Source organism: Mesocricetus auratus, unplaced genomic scaffold (assembly GCF_017639785.1).
Source record: "Mesocricetus auratus isolate SY011 unplaced genomic scaffold, BCM_Maur_2.0 Super-Scaffold_6730, whole genome shotgun sequence".
Lineage (NCBI taxonomy): Eukaryota > Metazoa > Chordata > Mammalia > Rodentia > Cricetidae > Mesocricetus > Mesocricetus auratus.
Window position 1 is genome coordinate 15,921,654 of NW_024429184.1, and position 25,088 is coordinate 15,946,741.

The 25,088-nt window shown below is 50.4% G+C and overlaps 2 protein-coding genes across 2 annotated transcripts; one reads left to right on the forward strand and one right to left on the reverse strand.

The window, feature by feature from the left end:
* The first annotated feature begins 586 nt into the window (after window positions 1-586).
* Spag8 (sperm associated antigen 8) lies at window positions 587-2,804 on the forward strand. The gene is made up of 7 exons (XM_005078892.4): window positions 587-747; window positions 835-1,516; window positions 1,641-1,815; window positions 1,989-2,034; window positions 2,112-2,226; window positions 2,334-2,396; window positions 2,485-2,804. Exons 1-7 carry the CDS (start codon window positions 716-718, stop codon window positions 2,677-2,679), a joined length of 1,308 nt encoding a protein of 435 aa, XP_005078949.1. The 5' UTR covers window positions 587-715; the 3' UTR covers window positions 2,680-2,804.
* Window positions 2,805-2,894: 90 nt separating this feature from the next.
* Npr2 (natriuretic peptide receptor 2) lies at window positions 2,895-22,122 on the reverse strand. The gene is given in 23 exon segments (XM_005078785.4): window positions 2,895-3,219; window positions 3,331-3,422; window positions 3,818-3,916; window positions 3,987-4,161; window positions 5,962-6,030; window positions 6,161-6,284; window positions 6,725-6,871; window positions 7,022-7,190; window positions 7,266-7,421; window positions 7,691-7,850; window positions 9,997-10,068; window positions 10,182-10,286; window positions 10,488-10,565; window positions 10,767-10,841; window positions 10,996-11,116; window positions 12,468-12,552; window positions 12,756-12,798; window positions 12,801-12,890; window positions 13,052-13,146; window positions 13,383-13,518; window positions 13,779-13,892; window positions 19,851-20,056; window positions 20,765-22,122. Coding segments are annotated over 23 exon segments (3,144 nt in total). The 5' UTR covers window positions 21,432-22,122; the 3' UTR covers window positions 2,895-3,153.
* Window positions 22,123-25,088: the final 2,966 nt, after the last annotated feature.

The following is a 25,088-nucleotide window of genomic DNA, read 5'->3' on the forward strand; positions in this document are numbered from 1 at the left end:
TAACATTTATACCACAAAGGTGAAAGGAAGTTGATTTGGAGTTATAATCTCTCTTGACCATGGTAAGAATACAAGGTCCTATGACCTAATCAGAGGTTACAGGAGTGCATAAGGCAGATCTGCTAGTTTCTAATGGCCAGGCCTCTAGGAAGATAAAAAACAAAAACAAAAAAAAAAAAACAAAAAAAAAAAACATCAGTAGAAATTTGCCTGGATGGCAGGACAGAGATCTACCTACCATATTCCCTTTCCTTTTGCTGTTATTTCTTTATCTGTGTGTGCTGAGGACAGAGCCCAGGACCTGGCCCATACTGGGCAAGCCGCATTCTCAGACCCTACCTCATGTATTTTTATCCCTAGACTTAAAAAAAAAAAAAAAAAAAAAGACTGCTCTCCAATTTAGGGAATGAACCAAGCAAACAAGAGTTCATATTGATGAACTGGACTTGTCTCCAGTGCATTCCCGTAAGTCACCTTAGTCACAACGAATCAAGTTGGGCACGGAACCGAGGGTTCAGAGTAGCGGAACCCTAAAAGTCCATGTGAGGCAGAATGGAGCTGAGACTCGGGGAGCACCAAATCTAAGACTTCCGCCCCTGGAGTGTTTGTTTATCTCCTGTCCTACCCTCCACCTCGGTCCGCCCAGCTCTAGTTGTGCGCAGTCTCCTGGATTTGTTTGCCGTCTCCATGGCAACCCGGTAGCTAGCGTCTGAAAATGGAGACCGCCGAGTCTACTGAGGAGTCGCGGTAAGAGCTTTGGATCGCAGAACAAGGAAGGTCAACGGACTAATTTCGCAGCGATTTTGACATCCTTGACGTATTTGTTTCTTTCAGATCTTTAGATGCACAGCCCAGCTCCGAAGGACTTCAGAGCACTTCAGAACCTATCCTTTCTTCGAGCGGCAGTCCTAGGTCTCCCCGCAGGTCCGGGGCCGTAACTGCCCCAGATGTATTATGTGGGTCGGCTCGTAGGCCGTATCCTGTGCTCACAGAGCACTCTTCCGACAGCCTTCTCGAGGCTACCTGCCCTGGATCCCGTCAGATAGGCCATGGGAGGTTTGGCTATCAGCCTCTGTATGTTTCTTATGTACCTCGGAAACCCTGTGCCACAGACCACAGTTCAACCCCTGCGCCTACCTCTTCTTATCCTTGCTGTAGCTCTGATCACAGCTCTGGTCCTTGCTCGGGCTCGGGCTCCGGTCCTACATCTGGACCTGCTCCTGCCCCCGAACCCGCTCCTGCTCCTGCCCCTGAGCCTGCTCCTGCCCCTAAGCCTGCTGACTCTGAACCTAAGGTCAGCGCCAGCATTCCTCAATGGTTCAGAAGCATCCCACCAGATCTGCTCCCTTGGAGTCAGTACTGCTACTATGAGCCATACCAACAACCCTGGGAACCTCTGCAAGTCGGAGAACCTGGAGTCCGAGGGCCATGGAAACCCCCAGGGGTTGAAAGGAAACCTGAGCTCTGTAAAATACTGCCGCGTGGCCAGTGTCTCCTTTACAACTGGGAGGAAGAGGTATGAAGGTTTGGCCTGCTCCCCTCTCCTGAAGGCCGACCCCAGTTTCCTAGAGGAACCAATAGTTTGTGATGAGGGTGGGACTGAGACGGGAGCTCGTAGTCACTGAACATGTGGTCCACAGAGAGCCACCAACCACTTGGATCAAATCCCAAGACTGCAGGATGGTTCTGAAAGTTACTTCTTCCGACACGGACACCAGGGACTGCTGAGCACGCAATTCCAGTCACCCATGCCTTCTAGCACCATCCAGAAAGACTCATACAGGCCCCCAAGATATGTCTGTCAGCCACTTCGAGGTATGAAGCATGGGAGACGGGACCAGAAAGAGCCCAGGAGGCAGAAAACAAAAGAAAGAAAGGGGGGCAGGACTTTCTGGTGGGACTGTGGATGGTTTGGTGGCTCTAAGGGCAAACCCCAGGATTTCCCTTCTCAACTGTTTCTGAAGCTGCTTCTTGGCCTCCTCCCACAGGGGAGCGGGAAGCTAGGCTGGAGAGGCTCCTGCACCACCAGATCTGGTGAGAGCCTGGGAAGGGGGAGGGGGGAAGGGAGGAGGGGAAACTGGGCCTGGCCTTGACCTCTCTGGGCTACACAGTAAAGAGGTCCAGGCAGAGCAAGAGCCTTCCAGGATGCTCTTTGAAGCCAAGTCAGTGACACACGGTGACTACAGAGCAAAGCTGGTACAAACAGGGCCTCCAGCCCCCACAAAGGTGAGAACCAGCCCGCCCTGGCTGGGCTCTGCCCAGCACCGGGAAACAGCAACCAGAAATTGAGAAGAGGCCAAGACCCGGGAGTTACTGTGTCTCTTCTCCCACAGCCTCATGATTACCGCCAGGAACAGCCTGAAACGTTCTGGCTACAGAGAGCACCACAGCTACAGGTGTGGGGGGGGGACTAGGTATGGGGGGAGGCTCTTCTGTTCTGGCTTGGGGAAGGGTGGCACTGTCCTCATCCTGACATTCCTCCAGGGTGTCAGTAACATCAGGACCCTGGACACACCGTTCCGGAAGAACTGCAGCTTCTCAACACCAGTGCCCTTGTCTCTGGGGCAGCCTTTGCCTTATGAACTTGATAATTTCCCCCACCAAACGGGGGCAATGTCTTCCCTTGCCTGTCAGGGAGGAGGGCAGGGGTATGGAGGGGCGAGGACACCTCCAGCCTAAGGGTTGAGGAGGGAGGCAGACATGGGATTTGGAATCTATTTCTGCTTATACTGCAGGGGTAGGTGTGGGAGGAGTTAATTCTCTGTGCTTGCTGAGGGGTTCACATAAAGCATTCTCCTCCTGAAGGTGCTCATTCATTGAGTCTGTGAGTAGCCGTGTCCATACCCAATATTCTTCACTTGCAAAGGCCTGGGTCCCAGACAATAACACCATGATTTGTTGTTGTTTTATACTTGGACAAAATATTCTGGTCTAGATACAGATATTTACAAGAAGCCAAGGAGGGGCAGGTATATGTACAAGATTGAGCTGCAGAGGACTATGACTTCCATATAAGGCAGGGGTTTGGTTTGTGTGTGTGTGTGTGTGTGTGTGTGTGTGTTTTCCATCTCAAATGACAATGTCTGTTGTGTGGAGAGACAGCGGTCATTGCCCATCCTAGTACCAGCAGCAGGAGATTGTCTGGCTTGGGTTTTACAGGAGTCCAGGAGGTCCTTTTCGCTCTCCTAGGAGCCAATAGGTTCGCATTTTTCCTTTTCCCTGGAGGCAGGGGAGTGAGCATAATTGAGATTCTTCTGAGTTAGTGCCTTTATCTCCCTCTCTCCCTGCACTTTCATCCTCCCGTGATCCACCCCGAAGCCCCTCTGTCACCTTCATCTCCACGTCCCCACGGAGCTCTAGCTGGAAGCACCCTAGCTCATCCAGGGCATCCTTGGTGGTTGAGGAGACATGGATCTTTAGAGCTGGGGTAGTGTAGGCCAGGAGCAGAGGGAGAAAGAAGTCAAAGACAAGGCAAGAGAAAAATTGACATGCTGGAGAGCACTTTCCCCGTCAGCCACCCCCCCCAGAAAGCCCCCAGTTCTCCCAGTGCACATTTATGGGAATCAATATATGCCCAAGGATGGGACACTAAAGAACTGACTACTCAACTGAGAGACAGGAGGAATTCTGCAAAGAGAAAAGAGCACCGAGAACAGCCTGGTCTACAAGAGCTAGTGCCAGGACTGCTTCCAAAGCCACAGAGAAACCCTGTCTCGAAAAACCAGAGAGAGACAGAGACAGAGACAGAGAGAGAGAGAGAGACAGACAGAGACAGAGACAGAGACAGAGAGAGAGAGTTAAAGGCTGCTGTCCTCACCTTGACCATTAGACTCCATTCGAGAAGCAGTGTTCACTGTGTCTCCAAAAAGACAGTACCGGGGCATCTTCAGACCAACAACCCCAGCACAGACCGGCCCTATAAAAACAAGCTGGTTGAGAGAGATCCAGACAAGTAGACACTAGGGCTGGATGAGAATTAGCCTTACCAGTATGGACGCCTATACGTAACCTCAGCTGGTCATGGGGTCGATGTCGGATGCGGAAGGAAGAAACAGCGTCTAGTAATGCTAGGGCCATGCGAGCAATTTCTGGTGCATGGCGCTGGCCATTTCGGCCTGGAAGGCCAGATACCACCATGTAGGCATCCCCAATGGTTTCCACCTGATTTAAAGGGAAGATTAAAAGGTCATCTGTAGGTTCAGTAGTTGGAACACTGGCTGCTCTTCCAGAGAACCTGAGTTCAGTTCTCAGCACTCACACAGCAGCTCAAATCCCTGTAACTCCAGTTCCAGGGGATATGACACCTTCTGGTCTCCATGGGCAACCGCACACACGTAGCATATAGTCACATAGATACACAAACTTTAATAAAACTATTTTTAAGAAGTCATCTCCAGCTATATCAGTGGGAATGAGAAAGAGATAAGATGTACACTGCCAGGAGCCATCCTAACAGCCTGGGACTAGCTCTTGTAGACCAGGCTGGCCAGATGGACTAGGAACGACATGCCATGGTCCTGAGGATCTGCAGCTAAGAGCAGGGCAGACAGGGAGCACGTAACTCCTCCTCAGTACCCCAGCACTGAATACTCAGTGGTAAGTGCTGAACAAGTGGACAGGAGCAGGATCCTAGTCAAAAGAACCCAAAGGCTCAAAGAAGGAAAGCAGGCTCAGTGGCATGGTCAGACAGCCTGACAGTCAGAGGTAGGACACAGCCACTGTACCAAACCTGTGGCACACAGAGAAATGTGTAGGGAACCATACTAAGTATTTAGGCATAAAGGGGAACTGTGTCTAAGACTTCCTCTCAAATGGTCCACATAATAATTATATAAGTTTAAAAAAATAGGACCTGGATTTTGTCAAGTATCAGAACAGATTAGCATGGGGAAAGCTATGGGTTTGATTCACAAGCACTCCAGGGACAGAGGAAGACAGACATCTGAAATAAAATGAAAAATAGAAATAACTGATGTAAAGAAATAATTGGGTATAGGGTTTATTGTCATTTTATTAGGGAAACATCAGAGAGGGTAGGGTAAGCTTCAAAATATCCTTATTTATGTTTAGATATAATCTCACTGTGTAGCCAAGGCTGACCTTAACCTCCTGATCCATCTGTCCCAACCTCCTAAATACTGGGATGATAGACAGGTGTCACCATGCCAAGCATCATTATTTGCCATATGCCACACTCAATGTTAGATACTTTTAAGAAATATGTCTCAGCCGGGCGGTGGTGGCACACGCCTTTAATCCCAGCACTCGGGAGGCAGAGGCAGGCGGATCTCTGTGAATTCGAGGCTAGGCTGGACCGACAGCCTCCAAAATAATACAGAGAAACCCTGTCTCGTAAAAAAACAAAAAAAGAAATATGTCTCACATTTATTTTTATGCACACGTGCACACACACACACACATACACACACACACACACCAGAAGACAACTTATGGGAGTTGGTTCTCCTATCATACATAGCAGGGATTGAACCTAAGTCCTCAGGCTTGGTGCCCTTACCCACTGAGCCATCTCACCAGCCCATCTGTTTTCATGTACCTAATCTATTACTGCAACGACTGAGGCTCAGAGAAACCCTGTACTTGTCTAAGGCCGCATAATTATCTATAAAATCGGTATTCAAATCTAGCACAGTTTTACTTCCAAGGACAATTAAGCCAACTCAATGACTTTAACAGAGAGCTGTGTAACATGTATTTGTTTCTTGCCCCTCACCCCATATCCTCTGGGAGGAATTAAAGCATGCATGGCTGTGATTAGGGAGCCCTGAGAACCACAGGTGTCAGACCCAGGTATCCATGTTTGCTAGAATCACATCCACTAAAGAACACTTGGATGATGGAGAAACCTGGGGAGCACTGACTGTGGAGTGGATATGGTATGTGGGGTCCAGGAAACCGTGTTTCAAACGGGTCTTAGAAGTAGGGGGCTCCCGCTCTCACCTTGTAGACATCAAAGTTGTCGATTATGGCATCAAAGCAGGTGTAAAGGTCATTAAGAAGAGTCACCACCTAACAGGATGGGAAAGCAGAGGCTCTGAAATTTGTGCCCACATTCCTAACCATTATAAAAGAACTCAGAGCAAACTAGTGCAGTGGGGCCCGGGACCCAGCGCCACCCGCGCCTGCCCACGGCTCCCACCTGCATGGGGGTGCTCTCAGCTGATAGCGCTGTGAAGCCCACGATGTCGCTGAAGTAGATGGTAACACTGTCAAAAGCCTCCGCCTGGACGGTCTCTCCCCGTTTTAACTGCTCTGCCACAGAACTAGGAAGAAAGGGGCACCATCAGTGCAGCTCCAGAGCAGGGGGAACGAGGAAGACGGTGTGCCTGCAGCACAGCTGAGCTGTAACATGAGATGTGGCCTTGGTGGGAGAAAAGGAGAGTAGCTGAGATGATGTTGCCTAGGGCACTGTGGGAAGCACAGTGGTGGGGAGCGTGAGGGGACCCCGCGGGGCTAAGCGCTCCGTTGGAATTGTTCTGCGCAGGCTCGCTGACCCAAAGGTGAGGAAGACTGCCCTAAGGAGGAAGGTCAACGAAGGCTGCACAGCTCATTTGAAGACACATTGAGAGCATTCAGCCTGTAACCAGGAGGGCTCACTGTGGCATGAATTAGCATCGTAGGGTTCCCAGGTTTGCAAAGGAATTCTCAGAAGTCAGATGAGGCAGGACCCAAGGAAATTTCGGAAGGGGGACAAAGTTCTTACTGGGGTAGAATTTGGTACAGCAGAGCCTCGGCTTTCCGTTTCTCCTCTAGGTAGGCCTGTGTGCGCTCCTCCACAAGCTTCTCCAGGTTATTGGCATACTGCTCCATGCGTAGCAAGAGGTTGTCCAATATGCTCGTACCACCCTCCCTGTGGGGGAGGCCAGGATATGACACCTGCGCCAGGGTTCTCAAGACTAACAGGACTTCCTGTCCACCCCACCCTCAGGGTCCACCAGCCTCATCCACTAAGAATAAGGTTTCTATCTCTGGGAGCCTCTGAGCCTCAGTGCCCTCTCACTTGTTAAACCGGCGAATGAAGCCCTTGATCTGCCCAAAGTCTGGACGTTCTGCTGGGTCCTGGGCCCAACATCTCTCCATCAGCAAAACTAGCTCTTCATTCAGTTGTGTCCGATCAATGCTTGGCCGGAAATATGGCCGCTGACCATTTCGAACCTTCTGGACAATCTCTGAGGGTGACAGAAAATCTGGATGAAGAACAAGGTTCCCCTAGTGGACGAGGCTGTGAATAGCACCTGACTCACCTTTGGGACTGAGATCCAAGCCTTCCAAGTAGAAAGGGCCACTGCGCAGCGCTATCTCCTGTAGGATGATGGCAAAGCTGTAGACATCTGCCTTCTGCATGCCTGTGGTTGGCAAGGAGTTGCCACTAAGCAGTTCTGGGGCAGTCCACAGCTTCTCTGCAAAGAGTGAATAGGCTGGCTAGGTTGTCTAAATAGGTGTTCCTGGGTTCTACCTAGGCTACTTACTGGTCTACCATGTTATTGTTACTGGTCTGCGTCTCACAGACTCCCTTGGGGGAATCCCCATGTTACTGCTACTAGTCTACCGCTCATAATCTCCCTGAGAGGAAGTGATCAAGGCCTGAAGAGCAATATAAAGGTAGGTGATGGGAATGGGGGAGGGAGGAGAGGGGGAGGGGGAGTGATGATGAAGGGAGCAGTCTCACTGGCATAGAGGGCATGGCTGTCATCGGGTTCAGCGGTTGATCGGAAGCTAGCCAGACCATAGTCTGTTATTTTGAGCACAAACCGACTATCCACCACACAATTGGAGGACTTGAGACTTCCGTGAGATGCAATAATGCTGTTGTGGAGAAAGGCCATACCCTGCAGGATACAGAGAAAGAGGATCATATGTGGCTTGGGCCACCCCAGTCCATGAGATGGCCCAGCTGGCTGCATAAAGATGTTCAGACCACTAACCAAAAATCACTAGAAATGGAAGGACCTTGAGATGAAAAAAGTAAAAATGCTGAGTTGAGATGATGCCCCTTGTAGAGCGTCTACTCAAGGAAGCAGGCAGAATAGGAGAGCCCTTCCAGTACAGTAAACAGCATCTAGGTACTCAGGCCCAAGGGATGGGGCATGCTTATGAATGGGGATAAGGAGAACCACCCATTCTGGAAATGGCAGTCTTCTGAATGGTAAAGGGAACAGCCAAAACTAGTATGGCACCTAAAGTGGCTTCACACGCCTAGCAACTAATGAAGACACAGCTTAAGACTCTGGCCCAGTCCCCAGATGTGCCACAGAGAAGCAGCCAGCTGTGAAGTCTAGTGTGCGGCTTTGTGTAGGAGGCAGGTTGTGGCGGGGGCGCAATGGGACCTATCAGAGAAGTGCCAGACCAGACAGTCATGAAGAGGACAGCAAACCAGCAAAACTGGAAACAACAGACAGGCAGGAGATAGCCGACAAGCCAGTACAGAAGCGTGGCTTCCTGAAGGCTGAGACGTCAGAGCATTTGCCTCCAAGGAATCACAAGGCGGGTGTTGGGAGGACAAGGTGGTGCTTTCCAGACAGAAACTCTGGAAGCTCACCCTAGTCAGAGCAGACGGGTCAGAAAAAGGATAGAAGGCTCTGCCTGGTAACGGGAATCCATGGTGTAAATGTTAAGCTTTGGCCTTGAATCACTCATGGTCTCTGAACTCTTCCTCTTTCTTCCTTTGAGTATCAAGAAACCTTTAGGAATGCCTAAGCTGGGGAATTTGCCGCTGTGAAAACTGCAGAAGGGGTCCTGTTTTTCCTATGTTTATCATCACTTTTCTCGTTGAGAACTACATTGTGTTTACTTAATATTTTTCTCTCACTTCATGGCAAGCTTTCATATGCACAAATTAATTTTAAAAATCTGAGAATTTAGCAGAAAATCAGAACCAGAGTCAGGCACAGTTAGGTGATCACATTCCTGAGCTTATTGGCTCTGAGACCTGCCTGTGAACACTAAGTCATACAATAGTCACCCATATGCCCTGTTACTTAAAGATAACTGACCATTGGAATAACAAAGACCATAACAATTAGCTAGTACAATTTTCCTTCCATCTCATTCATATATATGTGTATGTTAACCTCAGTCTCTAACCAGGTGTGGTGGTATACACTTACAGTGTTAGTATTTGGGAGGTGGAGACAAGAGAGGAGTTCAAAGCAATTTCTGGCTATATAGTAAGTTTGAGTCCAGTCTGGGCATCATGAAACCCTGTCTCAAAAAGAAATCAAAGCCAAGTGTATTGTCACATGCTATTAATCCCAGAACACAGGAGGCAGAGGCAGGAAAATCTCTGATTGTTCAAGGTCAGCCTGGTCTACAAATCGAGTTACAGGTTAGCCAGGACTACATAGTGAAACCCAGTCTCCAAAAGGATCAGTTAAATTTATATATGCTAAAGAATAGACATGTCTTCAACAGTTAAAGAATAGACACGCCAAATATTGGCCAAAGCATAAAATAAGAGAAAATAAACACTTGAAGACTCACTTGTCTTTTTGCTGCTCAAGGGATTTGGTTCTGTTTGGTTTTGAGACAGATTCTTACTATGATGCTCAGACCTGTCTCAAACTCCCAGTCCTCCTGCCTCAGTGCTGGGACTACAGGTGTGTACTGCCTGCACCCAGCTAAGGGATGTCTTTTCATTGTTTTTGTTTGCTTATTTTCTTTCTCTGGATAGGATCTTGTTCTGTAGTCTAAACTGGTCTGAACCTCACCATGAAGCATTGGCTGGGCTCAAAAATCATAGCATTCCTCCTGCCTCAGCCTCCCATACAGCTATAGTTTAGAGATTTTAATATCCCCAGCACCACCTTTGAGGTAAAAAAGACAGTAGAGAAACATTTAAGATCTCTGGGGCAGGAAGACAAGAGCCCCTATTTACCCAGCATCACTCAACACGGGGAGGGCATGACTGTTTGAGGTATAGGAGAGAATCTGTAGCAAAGACTAAACAATGGAGGCATTTTAGTGGAGAAGACTCACCTTCACAAGATCATTAATGAGTGAATAGCGAAACATCCAGTCCAAATTGATGCTGTCATTTTCAAGAATGTCCTGGCAAGTGATGTGGAAGAGATCAGTATCCTAAGTCTCATTGGCTATAACTTGGAACAATGGACTTTGGGTCCTCCCCTACCCCACCACAATCTCCTACACCTGTCCCTCACTTGTAAGCTCCCACGAGGACAATACTCAGTGACGATGCAAATGTTGGGAGGGTCTATGCAGGCTCCAATGAAGCGAGTAAGATGGTTGAACTGAACATCTCTCATCTAGCAGAAAAACAAGAGAACGAGAATTGACAGCACTAAAATTTAGATAAACATACCACCGTGAGAAATGATCTTCCTCCTACATGTACCTACAACTGGGAACCAGTGATAGATAAACCCTTGCCCTCTTGGCCAGTTGGCCATCCCATGGTCTCCATTCCCCCTTCCCTGTCTACCCTCACCTTCCGCCCAAGTACATACGTGTTTGAGTTCAAACAGAACTTGCCGGGTCAGCTCAATGCGCTTCTTATTCACGTGTTTGATGGCAACAACATTTCCCTAAGGTAGGGGTAGAAATAGAAAAAGGAATTGAACATCAGAAGGAGTGTCTGAGAAACACTGGGAACTGAGAACATCCAAGAGCTTAGCTGGGTATAGAGAGGGGACTCGGAGGGGCAAGAGGTTCAGGGGCAGAGGTAGCAGATGGGCATGAGGGACAATGAAATGGTTGGGAACCAGAACAAGCAGACGACTCTTCACCTTGAAGTGACCGGTGTTGGCAAAGATCTGGTATTTCCCATGGGCTGTCATGAGCGAGCCGTAACTGGATCCCCGCTGGGGCCAAGGGCAACATGGAGGCGGAAGGATGAAAGGAACATTAGATGGTGGCGGTGGGGCTATCATTACAAGCCAGTGTGCTGGGAGAGGTCCAGGGTAAGAAAGGACAGAGAGCAGGGACTCCGAGGAAGGCAGAGCGTCAAGGACTCACCAGCGACAGTGTCAGGCGGCTGCCTGCACCTTTATGGTAACGATCCGAGTTGCCAAACTGCAATTCCTCCCAGCGAATGCGCCACAGCATGCTAGCCAGCTCCTTCTCCAGCATCAGTTTTCTGTAAGGACTGCACAGCTCAGTTGGCTGCCACCCACTAAGCTGCAAGGGAGCTACAACTGTTATGGCTGAGTCAGTACTAGGACATAAGGAAACAAGCACCACATTCTAGCAAGCGCCTGTGTGCACTCAGGGTTAGAGGCAAAGTAGTTTGGTTTGGTCTTGAGAAAGGGTCCAGGTAGGCCTCAAACTCACGATGATCTTCCTGCTTCAGCCTTCCAAGTGCTGAGCTTATAGACGTATACCACCACACACAGTAGTTCTCTCTCTCTCCCTTTCTCCCCACCCCTTTTGTCCCTTACCTCCCCCTGTCTTCAGGAGAGAGGTTTCCTTCTTCCAGGCTGGGAGTCAAACCTATGGCCTTGAACATGCTAGGCAAGAGTTCTACAGTTGGACAGCTCCATCCCCAACCTATAGCTAAATCTGGGCATCCAGTCTTGCACCATGTGAAGACACAATGAAACACTACTTTCCACAAATCAGAAAGTGCACACTCACCAGACATAGGATGTGTTGGCGACTTGATCTTGGATTTCCTAAATACCCAGAACTGTGAGTTTGTTGTTGTTGTTGCATATTGGAGGGAGTGGGGTGGGGGTGGGGGAGCCAGTGGCAACCAGTGATCCTAACTCTACTCTAAGTCAGTACTAAAGGGTTGGGGAGATGGCTAAGTGGTTAGGAGTGCCTGCTGCTCTTCCAGAGGACCCATGTTCAACTCCAAGCATCTATTCCAGGTACCTCATAATCACCTGTAACTCATGGGGTTCTGATGGCCTCTCTGACCTCTACAGACACCTGTACATTCACATAGACATAGATATATATAAATAAAAATAATTTTTAAAACTCAGTATTCATAGTTGGGCATGGTGGAGGATGCCTTTAATCCCAACACTTGAAAAACAAAGGTAGGCAAATCTCTAAGAGTTCAGTGCCAGTCTGGTCTCCATATCGATTTCCAGACCAGCCAGGGATCTATGATGAGACCCTATCTCAAAAAAATAAAAAAATAAAATAAATCAGTATTCAAACATGGCACTATGGCACCTATCTATAATCCCAGCACAAGGAGGCCAAGGGAGTAGAATCTTGAGTTCAAGGCCAGCCTGAGCTGCATAGCAAGGCTTTGTTTCAAGACAAACAAACAAAAATCAAAAAGAAAAATCACTAGTCTACTCAGGTTACAGATAACAGCAAAATAAGCATCTAGGACGAAAGGCAGCCAAACTGAGAGGCTAGAGAGAAAGGTGACAGCCCAAGAGACCCACACTGGGTTAGGTTTGCCACTCTCACCCCATGTGAGAGGCCATGTGACAAGAGGGAGGTAAGGAGTTGGAAAATCTAGAACTCACCGGAAAATTAGGAAACTGGAAACACCAAACATGATGAAGGTGATTCCTGTGCCCAGGGCCACAATCGCCAGGGTGGAAAGTGGGGCTGAAGGAGGAAAGAGAGAGACCCTGAGGAAGTCTAGAGAGGGCTGAGGGGAGGAGACACAGGTCAGCGGGTGCACAGTGCTCTTGAGGGAAAGAAGGAGAGCTGCAGAGATAAATCATAGCTAGGAGTGGGTGTCAGTGAAGGCAGAGCGCAGGGGGTCGGGTAAAAGGGGGGGACTGCTCCCAGTCCCTGCACACACCCACTTTTATCACAGGATGGGTCGTCCAAGTCAAAGGCACAGGGGGGGGGTTGTCCAAAGGTGGGGCCCCCTTCACCCAGGGGATAGGCCGGCCTGTCCACCAGATCTGCTTCTCGGCTCCTGAGTAGTGGGCTGCGGGCTGTGAGGAACAGAGCACTGGACCCACAGGCCTGCCCCCAGCCTCCTCCCTGAGACTCCCGCCATGACACAGGTTCAGCAAGGGAGTAAGCTCCTGTCCCAGAACCACTCATGCTGTCCCCCACTGAGTCCATTTTCTCTTCCCTGTCCTCTCCCCGTCACCTGGAAGTCCCCAGAATCCAAGTCTCCCATGGCCCACAGGACAAAATCAGTCTCTCGGTCATTGTTCTTGTCCATAACAACCAGTCCAGTTACACCTAAGATTAAAAAAAGAGGGGGGTCACTCACTTTGAGATCTCCCTCTGGCCCACCCTCCTCCTGTCCACCCAATCTCCCTGTCTGAGTCTCTCCCCCGCCCTGGTTCTTTTTACGAGTCCACTGTGCCTGTCCCTGACCCCCCACTGACTCTCCTGTGGCCTTGCAGTGTCCTCTTTCGTCCACTCCACTCCTAAGCCTGGTGCCAGCCCTCGGCCTCCACCCGCCTCGTCATTACCGTGGTATCTCCGTCCCTGCATCTTCTCTACGATTCGAAGTCCGTCTTCCCGAGTGCCTCCTTCCTGTATCGTCTCATTCAGGACTTGGGCATAGAGCAGGATCCCATCATAGAAACAGCCAGCGATGAGGTTCATCTGGGGACAGCGACTTCAGCAGCACTCTCCAAACGTCCTGCAGGGCCCTTTCCCGGTCCCCTTCCCACCCCGCAGTGACCTTCTGGCTCTCCACACTCCAGCTCACTCCTCTCCCTCTCTCACCCCTCCAGGGTCACCTCTACCCCCCTGGTCCCACCCGGAGGAGGTGACATCCTGGACGGACACAACAGCCCAAAGTGGGGCTTGCTCCATGACCCAAATGTGATGAAGCCTGTTCTGACCCTCAGAGATCTACTCACCAGGGATGGGGCCAGCTCCACACCAAAGTCTTCCCGGGCTCTGATCAGCAGGCGATTCTGGAATTCCTGGTACTCCGGATTTGGGGGCTCTCGGTATGTGATCACCAGCACAGTCTACACCATGGTACGTGGGGAAGAGTGAACAGGGTTCAGATTGAGCATGGGAGAAAAACCATTATAGGAAAACTTGCTGAAACGCACACGGCGGGGAGGGGGTCTGAAGGCTGAAATGTACTAAATTCTGTGGCGGGTACGGGGATTGGAAGGTAGTGGCACTCCTGTGTGAGAGACGACAAACTCAGCCCATCACCTTCCTTGTCATCAGGCTCATGGGAACCACACTCATGGGAATTCCTCTGCCCCTACTTTCTGGGTACCCCTTTGACACCTGCACTCAGGAGGCAGAGGTAGGCAAATCTCGGTGAGTTCCAGGCCAGCCAGGGCTACAGTTCCTCCCATCTGTGTTAAGTGTTGATGTTATCCACTAAAAGTTGACTTTTTCATAGTGGGTCACTGGCACACAGTGGCTTCTCTCGATGAATTAGATTTCAAGCCCCATGAGAAATACTTTGAGGCAGTGATTCCATCCGTGAAAACTATGGGTTGAATTTACTGTGCATATAGGGAACACCTGCCATAAACGGCATGCTCACTAAGAAGCAGATGCGTGCTGCGTAAGTCACATGGCCACACACATTGCACAGATAAAGCAAATGATGCATGTGGCCTCAGTCAGCCGTGCACACAGTTTACTAACATGAATCAACGTATCTCTGTCCCTGGACAAACGGCCTGCCTAGCTCCTCCAGCCTCATACCCCTCTTCTCCAGCTGCAGAACTGCTCAGCCTTGGACCACACAACTAAATGAGACTGCGCAGACAGGAAATTGGTCTTACAACTTCAGAGAAAGATGTCTTTCAATATATTTTGTGAAATATAACCATGTGAAGTGATAGAGTAAAATCGAGCTGTTTCAAGCCAGGTATGGTGGCTCACATCTGTAATCCTAGCCCCCAAGCGGCTGAGGCAGAAAGCTGTAAGATCAAGGCCTGCCTTGCCTACAGAGTGAGTTCCAGGCCAATCAGGGCTACATAGCAAGACCTCGTTTCATAAAACAACAACAAAATCAGAACAAAAGTCTGGCCATTCCTATCAGTTTTGTTTGTTCTCATCACAGAACGTGCTTGTGGGCCACACAGACATACTGAACACATCACAAGTGATCTACAGGTATCAGTTTGTTCCAGGTAGGAAATGATTAACCCAGTTTCTAATTGCGTTCATTAGATTAGAGTTTCTTACTGGGGAATTTATGTGCTTGGTTGTACTCTTTTAATATTCACTCCCAGGCAGAAGAAAGAGAAGGAGGGAAAGGAGAAGGGAGGCTCCAGAGGGAAGGAAGGGGAGGACAGGAAGTGCTCCTCAGGGCCAGGCTAGAGGTTCATTCCCCGACACCTGCTCCAAGAACAGAGAGGAATGGTGCTGTTGACAAGTGACAGTTGGGAAAAGAGTTGGAAAAGATCAGAGTAGCCGATTTATACTTCAAAAAGGCTGACAAATGGTTTTTAACATTTTCGGGACACTGACTCTCCAGCTTGGAGAGTCACCCCTAAGCTGTCAGTAATCCAATTTTTTGCCATGGTGGTAACACGCCCCTTTAATTCTAACACTCTGGAGGCAAGGCAGGCGGATGGAAAGTTCAAGGTCAATTTGGGTTACACAGCAGACCCTATCTTAAACAAAGAAAAAGAATTTTTAAAAATCTGAGTCCCTTTTCATGTGTGTGTGTGTGTGTGTGTGTGTCTGTGTGTCTGTGTGTGTGTGTGTGTGTGTGTGTGTCTGTGTGTCTGTGTGTCTGTGTGTGTCTGTGTGTGTGTGTCTGTGTGTGTGTCTGTGTGTCTGTGTGTGTGTCTGTGTCTGTGTGTCTGTGTGTCTGTGTGTCTGTGTGTCTGTGTGTGTGTGTGTGTGTGTGTGTGTGTGCGCGCCCTCACACGCAGCCTCAAAGCATTGGATACTCCTGCACTTGATGTGGGTGCTGGGAGCTGAACTTGGGTCCTCTGGAAGAACAGTGGATGCTGAGTTATCTCTCCAGCCCTGGTTTTGTTCTCTTATCTTTGTTTTGTTGTTGACCTCAACCTCCAGATCCTCCTGCTTTAGGCCCAGAGTGCTAGGATTACAAGCCTGCCACTTTAAGAGGAGTCTCTTCTCCTCTTGAAACTTACTGAGGACCCCAAAGAAATGTTATATCTCTCAATAGCTACAAAATGAGAAGTTAAAACTGAGCCTGATAAATTATGAAAACACAAGAATGCACAAGCATGTTTTCCATGGCTGTCAGAGAGGTGACATCACCCCACATTGTGCGGCCTCTAGAAATCCCACTGTGCAGTCATAGGAGAACAGTAACAACGGCGAATAACATCTTGACATTATTTTTAAATAACTCTCACTTCACAGTCCCCCTAAAAGGATTTCTGGGGGCCCCAGGATCCCAAGGCCACACTTAGAAAATGGCTATTCAAGAATGTTTTGCTGAGGTTACTAACTAGCTACTAAAAAAAAGGAAAACAAACCCCAAACAAAAACAACTCCAAACACTTTCTGTACTTACTCAGGGACTAAAAAGAAGGCAAAGGTAGCTAATTGAGTCCCACTAATTCATAGTGGCCCCCAAGTGGAAAACTAAACAAGCAACACTGCCAAAAATAAGGAGTTCAATGGGGGGCAAGCCAAGAGTGCACCACCCACCTTGAGTCCTGCTCTGGGCACAGCAGAAAGTGATGCCAGCCATGGGCTGAAGAAACCATGAATCGTCTCCAGAAAGGGGGACTGCCTTCCATAGCCTTGGCCTTAGAGCTTTCTTCCATTCTAGTTGTTGTTTTGTTGCTGTTTGCTTTGAGAGGGGATCTCACCAGGTAACCCAGGCTGGCCTCAGAAGTTCAGCAAGCTCCCTGCCTTAGTCTCTCAAGTGCTGAGATGACAGACCAGAGCGGCCTCACACAGCTCTTTCCTCCACGCCTAGGGCAAATGTTTCCCATCGTGGGCATGCGTGGGTTAGGATTTCTAACCCAGTATTCTCAGTTGGTCAGTGTAAACCTGAATCCTCCCAGACTGACTGCTTGCTTATTAAGCTCTACTCTATTGACTTTTCTTACGTGCCCTGGTTAATTATCTTGGTTTACAGTGCCTGGAAGGTCTCTCTACAATAATCCCTTAGCCTATCTCCCCTCTCCCCAACATACAGATCAATTTGACTCAATACATATGTATTAAATATCTACTACATGCTAGGCACAGGGGATGCAAAGATGAACACAATCCCTGCCCTGGAACATCGATGACTGAATGGGAAAGAAGATTCCTAACAAATACTTGAATTTAGTTCTTTCCCCCTCCCCCCCCCCAGTGACTAATACCAGACTGCGCTGGCACCTTTGCCTCAGGAGCTCCAGCTGCTTACAAAGGCTCTGGACGTCTACAGACAAGGGCTCATGCCTCATCTACCATCTTTGCAGGGCTGGCCTGGTCTCAGACCCAAGTGGACGAGCATCTCTGAAGGAAAGGCTCACTGCTCTTTGTTCTTCCAGAGCTGACCACGGACCTCTATGCTGAAGAAACCATGAATAGTCTCCAGAAAGGGGGACTGCCTTCCTGAACGGGAGAAGCTTTTCCTGCAAATGCCTCACTCCCAGCCACTCCAAACCTTGGTCTCCCTTCAGCTCATACTTTCCTGCCTGTTTCCTTTATCTTAAGTCGTAACAAACACCTTCCTTTTTTTCTGTCTGAACGAGGCCTACAATGAGGGTAGGAACCAAGAATTCATTAATTGATATAGCTGTTAGCTGACTAGACCTTCCTTCCTCTGCTCTAAGTCCTGGGGTCTCTTGGCTGCTAGTAATTCTCATACAAGGAAGAAGTTTTTCTTTCGCACAAAGACTACAGCCTGAGGGTGAGAATGTAGTGCTCAGGGCTCCTGTCTAGCATACATAAGGCCCTAGGTTAAACACCGGAACGCAAAGAAAAAACGAAACAAAAAATCCCCACCCAGAGGGCTAGAGAGTCCCAGGATCCAGGGAAGGTGTCGGCCAGCCTTTTCTGAGCTAGCCAAGTGAACAGTCCCTTCCCATGTGTTTCTCTTCTTACGGTAACCCTTATCAACAATGAATAAGCTTGTTTCTTGTCTGTCTCGCCTACTAACTGTAAACTCCAAAAAGACAGAGAGTGTTCTAGTATATTCTGTATTTGCAGACCAGTACTGAGTTAGGTGACACTCAGGGAACACTAGCAATGAATTGGTCTCTAAGGGACTTGAACAAGAACTAAATAACATGCTCTATAGTGGGCAGAGTAAGAGACTCAGCTCAAGCTGGGATTTAGGAACTGTTCCTTAGAAGGCAAAATACTGCTCTGAGTCTTACAGAACATAGAATCATTATATAGACACAGGTGAGATGGTTGTTTTCGGAAAAAGTTACAACATAAACCAAAGCTGTCCTATCACTGCCCATGTTCAAGTATGACAGTCACCGACTCATAGGCAGGCATGCAAACAGATATGCCATTCAGAGTGAAACTCGCTCACCAGTCACAACCAAATATATAATCACAGCCGCATAAAACTTACTCACTAGAGAAGAATGGTCCCCCAGGCCCAGCCCTTGTCCACTCTGCTTAGAACCAAAGAGTCTCAGAGTGGAAAGGATCTTAAGGTCATTCCGTAAGCCACCTCAAATACTCTTTGAGGGCTATGGATAAACAAATAGGAAACACTTATATACACAAATCAGTAAGAACTGCTGAGGGAACCAGACAGAGACTCACGGACATGATCTCAGGAGGGAGGTTCAGAATGAGGGAAGAAGAAAAATAAAATGCAGAGAAAAGGAACAAATCGCACAGAGGCAGGAGGTTAGGGAGCCTGGGCTGGCTCAGGTCAGCTGGACTTCTGCAACTGTAGCAGAGAGCTACCGGGCTTAAATGTCATGGTTAGGAGTTGGAATTTTATTCTGTGGGGAGCAGGTTGCAGGTCTGGGGCAGAGATGGGAAATGCCCAGTAACACCAACTTTCTCTGCGAGTTCTTTCATAAAGTAAGTTCTTTCCATTCTTCCTAGCATAGGCCTCCTCTTCAAGCCATATCACCTCATCCCTTGACAACCTACAGTTCATCTGCTCTTCTAACACTACCTGGGTTGTTACACAAAAACTCAAATCCAGCCAGCAGTAGTGGCGCACGCCTTTAATCCCAGCACTCGGGAGGCAGAGGCAGGCGGGTCTCTGTGAGTTCCAGGCCAGCCTGGTCTACAGAACCAGTTCCAGGACAGGCTCCAAAGCTACAGAGAAACCCTGTCTCAAAAAATAAATATAAATAAATAATTAAACCTCAAATTCTAGTCCTTAACAGCCAACATCCTTTTAATCTATGTCTTTGTCACTTTATTTCCTAGATGTGCTTTAGGTGGACACTTTGAGAAGTCCGTGCCTAAGATTCCAGAAGGAAGGCTGGGGCAACCAGGTCAAGGCATGAGTGGAACCCTGTCTCAAAAACATTTTTTAAAGTGAGCCCGCCTTTCTTACCAGGTCAAACATGTAAACTCTTATCTTTCCCTTGCATGGGTTTCCAGATCCCTATCCCGACACTCTGAACATGGCATCTGCCATGAAAATTACAACAGTCTAAATTCCTTTAAAGCCTTCCCTCATCCCATATCCCCACTTTGTCCCTTACCCACTGATCCCGAGATCTGCTTCACACACAAATGTGTCTCCTTTCGTCACTTACTGTGTTATAATCTCACCCGGCCCTTTCCAGGGCAAGGCTCAGACCTTCTGCTCCCTGCTGACACTCGGGAAAGCACCCTAAGATCTGGAGGGGCCCAGTCAGCCCTTGGCAAACTCTCTAAGTAACAGTCACAAGTCCAGGGAAAGAGTTAAAAAACACCAGGCATAGACACTCTCTGACCCTTCCATTGCTCACAAGTCCTGCCCTGTTCCTGGGGCTTCTGTGGTCTCGTGAGAGAAAGACCTTCCACCCAGTGCCTCTCCCCATCTCTAGTTTGGGTTACAAAGATACCTGAAAGGCCTCTCTGAGGGCCTGGGCCTGCTCCTGGGTTCGATTGTCCTGCCATGGCCGGCCTGTTGCACGTGTGGGACCTGCGCGGAGACTCTCCCCAAAGACATCAAGGTAAAAGAAGACATAGTCGCCATTGGTCAGGTTCTCCCTCTGGGCCTGAAGCAGGATCTCGTGCAGCATCTCCAGAGGGCCGCAGATGTACACGACTGGGAATGGGCATGACAGAAGAGCACCCTGAGACAGCACCCAGGTCCCCACCACCCCCTGTCTGGGTCAGCCCTGCCTATCGACCACCCAACAGATGTTCCCATCCTCCCCCGGAGCCCGTGTCATAAAGTGCCCGTGGGCCACACGGGCCATCTGGCGAAAGTCAGAGCCCGACTCCAGACCCAGAGAAAGGAGTGATGACTCCTTCCCCCAGAGTTGTGTTAGCTCCATCTCACAGCTCCGGGCGTTCCTCTCTTGCCTGCCTCTCGCTAGGCTCATTAGCACTTTGTGCTCACAATTTTTGTGTGAGCTTTATCTGCTTTCCCAACCAAGTCTGCTGAGCCCCAAACCCACAGAGTCATCTCTATGCAAGGAGACCTTGGTGCACCAGGCTAAGGAGTCTCTGCTCACAGACAGGTGCACATTTCAGAGCAGCTACCACCCATATCTACTACCCAAGGCACCCACATCGCTCCCCCAAACCCTTCACTCCCCGAGTCCCAGCCTTGCCCATCTGTGCCTATGATTCGAAAGCTCTGTCCGAACCCAGGCCTCTCCCAGGTGCTCTGTTTTCACAAGCTCCTCCATCCCAACCGTTGCACGCGACTTTTCCATGCCTGTCTCTCTCTCTCTACTTTTCTGTGCTACGCTCCAGGGACACATTGGCCCTCCTCCCCAGTTCCGAAAACAGACCGGGCCACACTTACTGCGCCCGTTGGCTCTGATGAAGTGGGTGGCTTGCTCAGGGCCACCTGGCTCTCGGGTATACACTTGGTGCTGCACACTGAGGTTGCTGCCCTGCAGGGCCTCAAAGACGCCCTCGATGGTGAAGTAGTGGGGTCGGTCATCTGTGCGAGCATCCAGATACAGCAAGGCAGCCCGAGCAGTCCAATTGAAGTGTCCGTGCAATGTCACTACAAACTCACCCAGCTTGGGAGCAGAGGGACCAGTGCGAACCAGGGTACGATAATGCTCATTCTTGGCTGCAAAACCAGAGGCCACTGCACCCGCAGTCAGGAGGGGAAGGTGCCAGTGGGAGGCAAAGCGAGCCACAGAGGCAGCAGGGTACACACAACCGGGGCCCAGCAGAAGGTCGGGGTCATGGTACAGCTTGAGGTCCACAGCGCGCAGTGGTGCCAGGTACTCAGAGCAGGCGCCGTCTAGTTCGGAGCTGACAAACCGCAGGTCCACGGGCAGTGCCCGGCCCAGTGCCTCCACAGCCAGTGCCACAGCAGGACCCACCCGTGGCCAGGCCCAGGCATAGCTCAGGTTGTGTTCTGGCAGCACCACCGCCAGCGTCAGGTTCCGCGCCCCCGGAGGACGCACCCCACCTGCCAGGGCTGCCACCACCAGCAGCAGTGATGGCAGTGCCATGGAGATAGCGCAGCTGACCCACGGCCCCCCGAACCAGGGGCCGCTCTGGCCTAGTGGGCAGGCACAAGCGCCACCCAGCCTGGATCCTGGGGAAGAGGGCCAAGAAGAGAAGTGGGGACAAGCTTAGTCGACCCGGACACAGAAAGTGTTGGGGACCACGCAAGAAGGGGCTGGGGGGAAGCCTGGGTCGGGAAGGAGTGGGCTACCAGCCTACAGCAAGGACCATGGACTAAGGATAGGGTGGCAGAAGGAGGGAGGGACCAAGGGGGCCTGCGACCGGGATGAGGACAGCGAGGGGCGAAGGGGCCTGACAATCCCAAGCCGAGAAGCGGGGGATCTAAGGCTGGGATGGGGTGGGGACTCGGGGGAGGCTGGTACAAAGAAACGGCCTGGGGGCACCTCACAGCCGGCCGGGCCGGGAGGGCAAAGAGCTGCGAAAAGCCGGAGCCCCGGGCTGAGGTGGGAGGGCGCCCGCCGCGGAAGGATTGGGACATGGGCAGGCAGGGAGCGAAGCGAGGCCTGGGCCAGAGGGGAGGGAAAGGCCGGGGTGACTCTCCCAGGGACGGCTTCTCCCGAAGCTCCTGCCTGGACTAACGGGCCCGGGCGCTGGTCCCATCCGGAGCTGCGGCGGCCCCGCCCGTGTCCCCAGCTCCTCTCGGCTCCGCTTCTCCCGGCCCGGCGGCCCGCGCTGCCCGGCGCTGCCTCCCGCCCCCCCGCCTGGGCCCCCGCGCGCGCCGCTCGTCCAGGTCAGGTCGCCTCGGCCCGGCGCGTCTCCGCTCGCTGCGCCCGCGGCGGCGGCCGAGTGTGACTTCCCCGGCAGGCCGCCCGACCCCGCCCCTCCCCCCCCTCCCCGCCCGGCCCGGCCCCACCCTCCGGCTGCTGCTGCCTGCCCCCCCACCCCTGCCCGGCGCCCAGGGACCTCCCAGGCCCCAAACCACCCGGCGAGCGCCCCAGGGGCTTCGCACCCGGGCCTCTAGGCCACCGAGGTCCCCGGGAGTCCCAACACTGTAAGGGCCGCCTTCTGCTTGCCCCAAGTCCCTTGCCCGCAGGGCTGCTTCCATCTCACTCATGCCGGGGACCCCTGGGCCTGTCTTTCTCCTGCCCGGATGGGACACCCCGCTTTTCTTGGGGGTCCATTCGCTCAACCAAATTTCCGCAGACGCTCCAGTCTCCAGGAAGCTGTCAGGAATCCCCAAGCATTGGGTATCCGTTTATCTATCCCTAGGTAGGGAAAACTCTATCAAGCTCCTAAATACTGGGGGCCTCTTCCTCAGACAGCTGAAAGACAGGCCCTCGTGGGTCCAAAGGACCACATTCTTCTCGAGCCTTTATGAAGTCCACGAGTCTTCCTCTTACCGAGGACTCGACTCCCCACTCTGTTTTGGTCTCCATGCCCGTACTTCGTGCCTATTGGATTCACCAGGGCCTCGTCCTTTTGTGTCCCTGAGCCACACTGGACGGGAGCGTATAGATTGACCAAGCCCAACAGACCCCAGCAATGAAGGCCCATTGTGCCTCACCTTGGTTTCCACCCCATTCCTAAGATTCCTGACTAGAAAGTTCATCCAGGTACCCCACATCTGGAGTGCTGACCCCATCTGGAGGAACAGCTTGTGAGGGATGACATCATTGCTGCACAGACTGCCATGGGACCTTGGGGAGTTCTCAAATTGTCATAAAGGACATGCACATAAACACATTCTCCTCCGTGCTGACAGCCAGTTTCTCTCCCCCCTTGAAGCCTCTTCTCCAGAATTCACAGCGCCAAGAAGCTAGAAGCGCCCCAGCAGAGAGGGAGTGACTGCAGACTGAGGACCGACACTCGTTCTCTGAGGTGAAGGCGACACCTCGTGGCCTGGGTAGAAACTTAAGAAGGGGGTCATTTTATTCAAAGGCATGCGCTCCGACTGCTTTAGGCACCAGCTCGAAAGAAGCTAACCGTTTCAACCCTTACCTCTGGGGGCGTACAACTGAAACCCCTGGTCCACAAGAGAACACGGAGGCGGTGGGCAGGCGCCAGCGGCAAGTTCTCCTGCCTGAAGATCCATACAGACAGAAGCCTATGGGCGGTCCTTTCTTTAACACCAAGGAAAGAGCTCTCTCGCCCCAAGCTGCACTGCTGGTGAAAAGGAATTGTCTTCTATCTGGGCAAGAAAAAGAATCGCAGTCACAAGGGTGATGTGACAATATGAAAAAGACGTGACTCTCAAGTCTGTCATTTCGGGAATGGGAGGACAGAGGCAAACTGATCACGAATTTGAGTAGCCTGGGCTACATAGTGAGTTCAGAGACAGCCTGAGCTAAGTAGCAAGAGCATGTCTCCAAGAAAATGGCTCTTAACTCTCGATTATTTATTTATTTATTTATTTATTTATTTATAAGCAGGGATCTCAAAGCGTAATTCAGGCTGCCCTCCAACTCATGAGGCTCTTGCCTCAATCTCCTAAATGCTGGAGTGACATGTGTGTACCAGACAACCAAATCATTATTCTCATGAGAAGGTTTAAAAATGAAACTACTTTGACGACGCACAGAATGCCAGAGGCAGAAGGGCTCCAATCTTCTTATTTAGAAATAACCAAAACCAGTCTCCAAGAGACATGTCACACAGCCGCCCTCCCCTCCCCTCAACTCCAAATGGCTTTTCAGTAGTGGAACAGAAACCAGCACCCTGGCTCCCTGCTTCCAAAGGTGAGACTCTGCAGTGTCATGGCCACCAAGTCCCAGACAGTCTTCCAGGGATGTGTCTGCAAATCCCAGTGAGGAACAGCCAACAGTCACCCAGAAAGTACCAGCAGAGAGAGTTGTGTCATTTTTCTCAGAACTTCAGATCAGACATTATCTTAAGGGTTAAACGTTCAAGCTTCACCAAGTCCCCTCTTTCTTCTTTCAATGGGTTGTGTATACTAGACGGTTAAAGGGCCCAGACACAAAAGCTGAATGAGTTAATAGAATGTTTAATGTTATTCATTTTATTGTGTACACATTGTGGTGTGTTTTCACAGGTGTGTGCATACATGTGTGCATACAAAACAAAAAACAAAACAGAGGTCCACACTAGCTGTCCTCTCTTTCTCTCTCTCCACCTTAGTTTTTGAGACAGAATCTCTCACTGAATCCGATGCTCACAAATTTGGCTGGACTCGCTGCCTAGCAACCGAAGCACTCCTCCTGCCCAGTAGCTCCTCAGAGCTAGCATTACAGGGACACACTGCCACACAAAGCTTTTACCTGGGCACTGGGGTCCAAACTCGGGTCCTTGGGTTTGCATAGCAAGTTCTTTTCAACAGACCCATCTCTCAGCCCCGGCTTAATGAGGTTTTTAACATCCAGTGAATGGTTTTCTTGTTCTTTAATTTAGAAAGGAAGGTTAAAAGTATCATAATTGAGAATTTGGTTGTCTGTGTATTCCAGTTAACCAAGCTTCTGCAGTTCCTATTGATGCGGACAGTAAGATCTGGGCCATGTTTAGTGACCCTGCTGCAGAGCATGCAAAGCCCAGGAAACCCCAGAGTCTACTGACCTGCGTGCCCCGCTCTGACGCTGTCATGGTTCCCCACTATTCCACGAATAGTCTGTCCTATTGGTTTTAGTTCAGAACTAAGCCACAGTACATTAATCTGGCTAGTTGCTACAAGCTGTTATGGGTTCCAAGAA

What these genes read in the sequence shown, in the direction of transcription:
- Spag8 (XM_005078892.4), top strand. Translation starts at nt 716, where the DNA reads ATGGAGACCGCCGAGTCTACTGAGGAGTCGCG. An exon ending in GGCCTCCAGCCCCCACAAAG is followed by an intron (nt 2,227 to 2,333) that starts GTGAGAACCAGC and finishes CTTCTCCCACAG; the next exon opens with CCTCATGATTACCGCCAGGA. An exon ending in AGAGAGCACCACAGCTACAG is followed by an intron (nt 2,397 to 2,484) that starts GTGTGGGGGGGG and finishes ACATTCCTCCAG; the next exon opens with GGTGTCAGTAACATCAGGAC.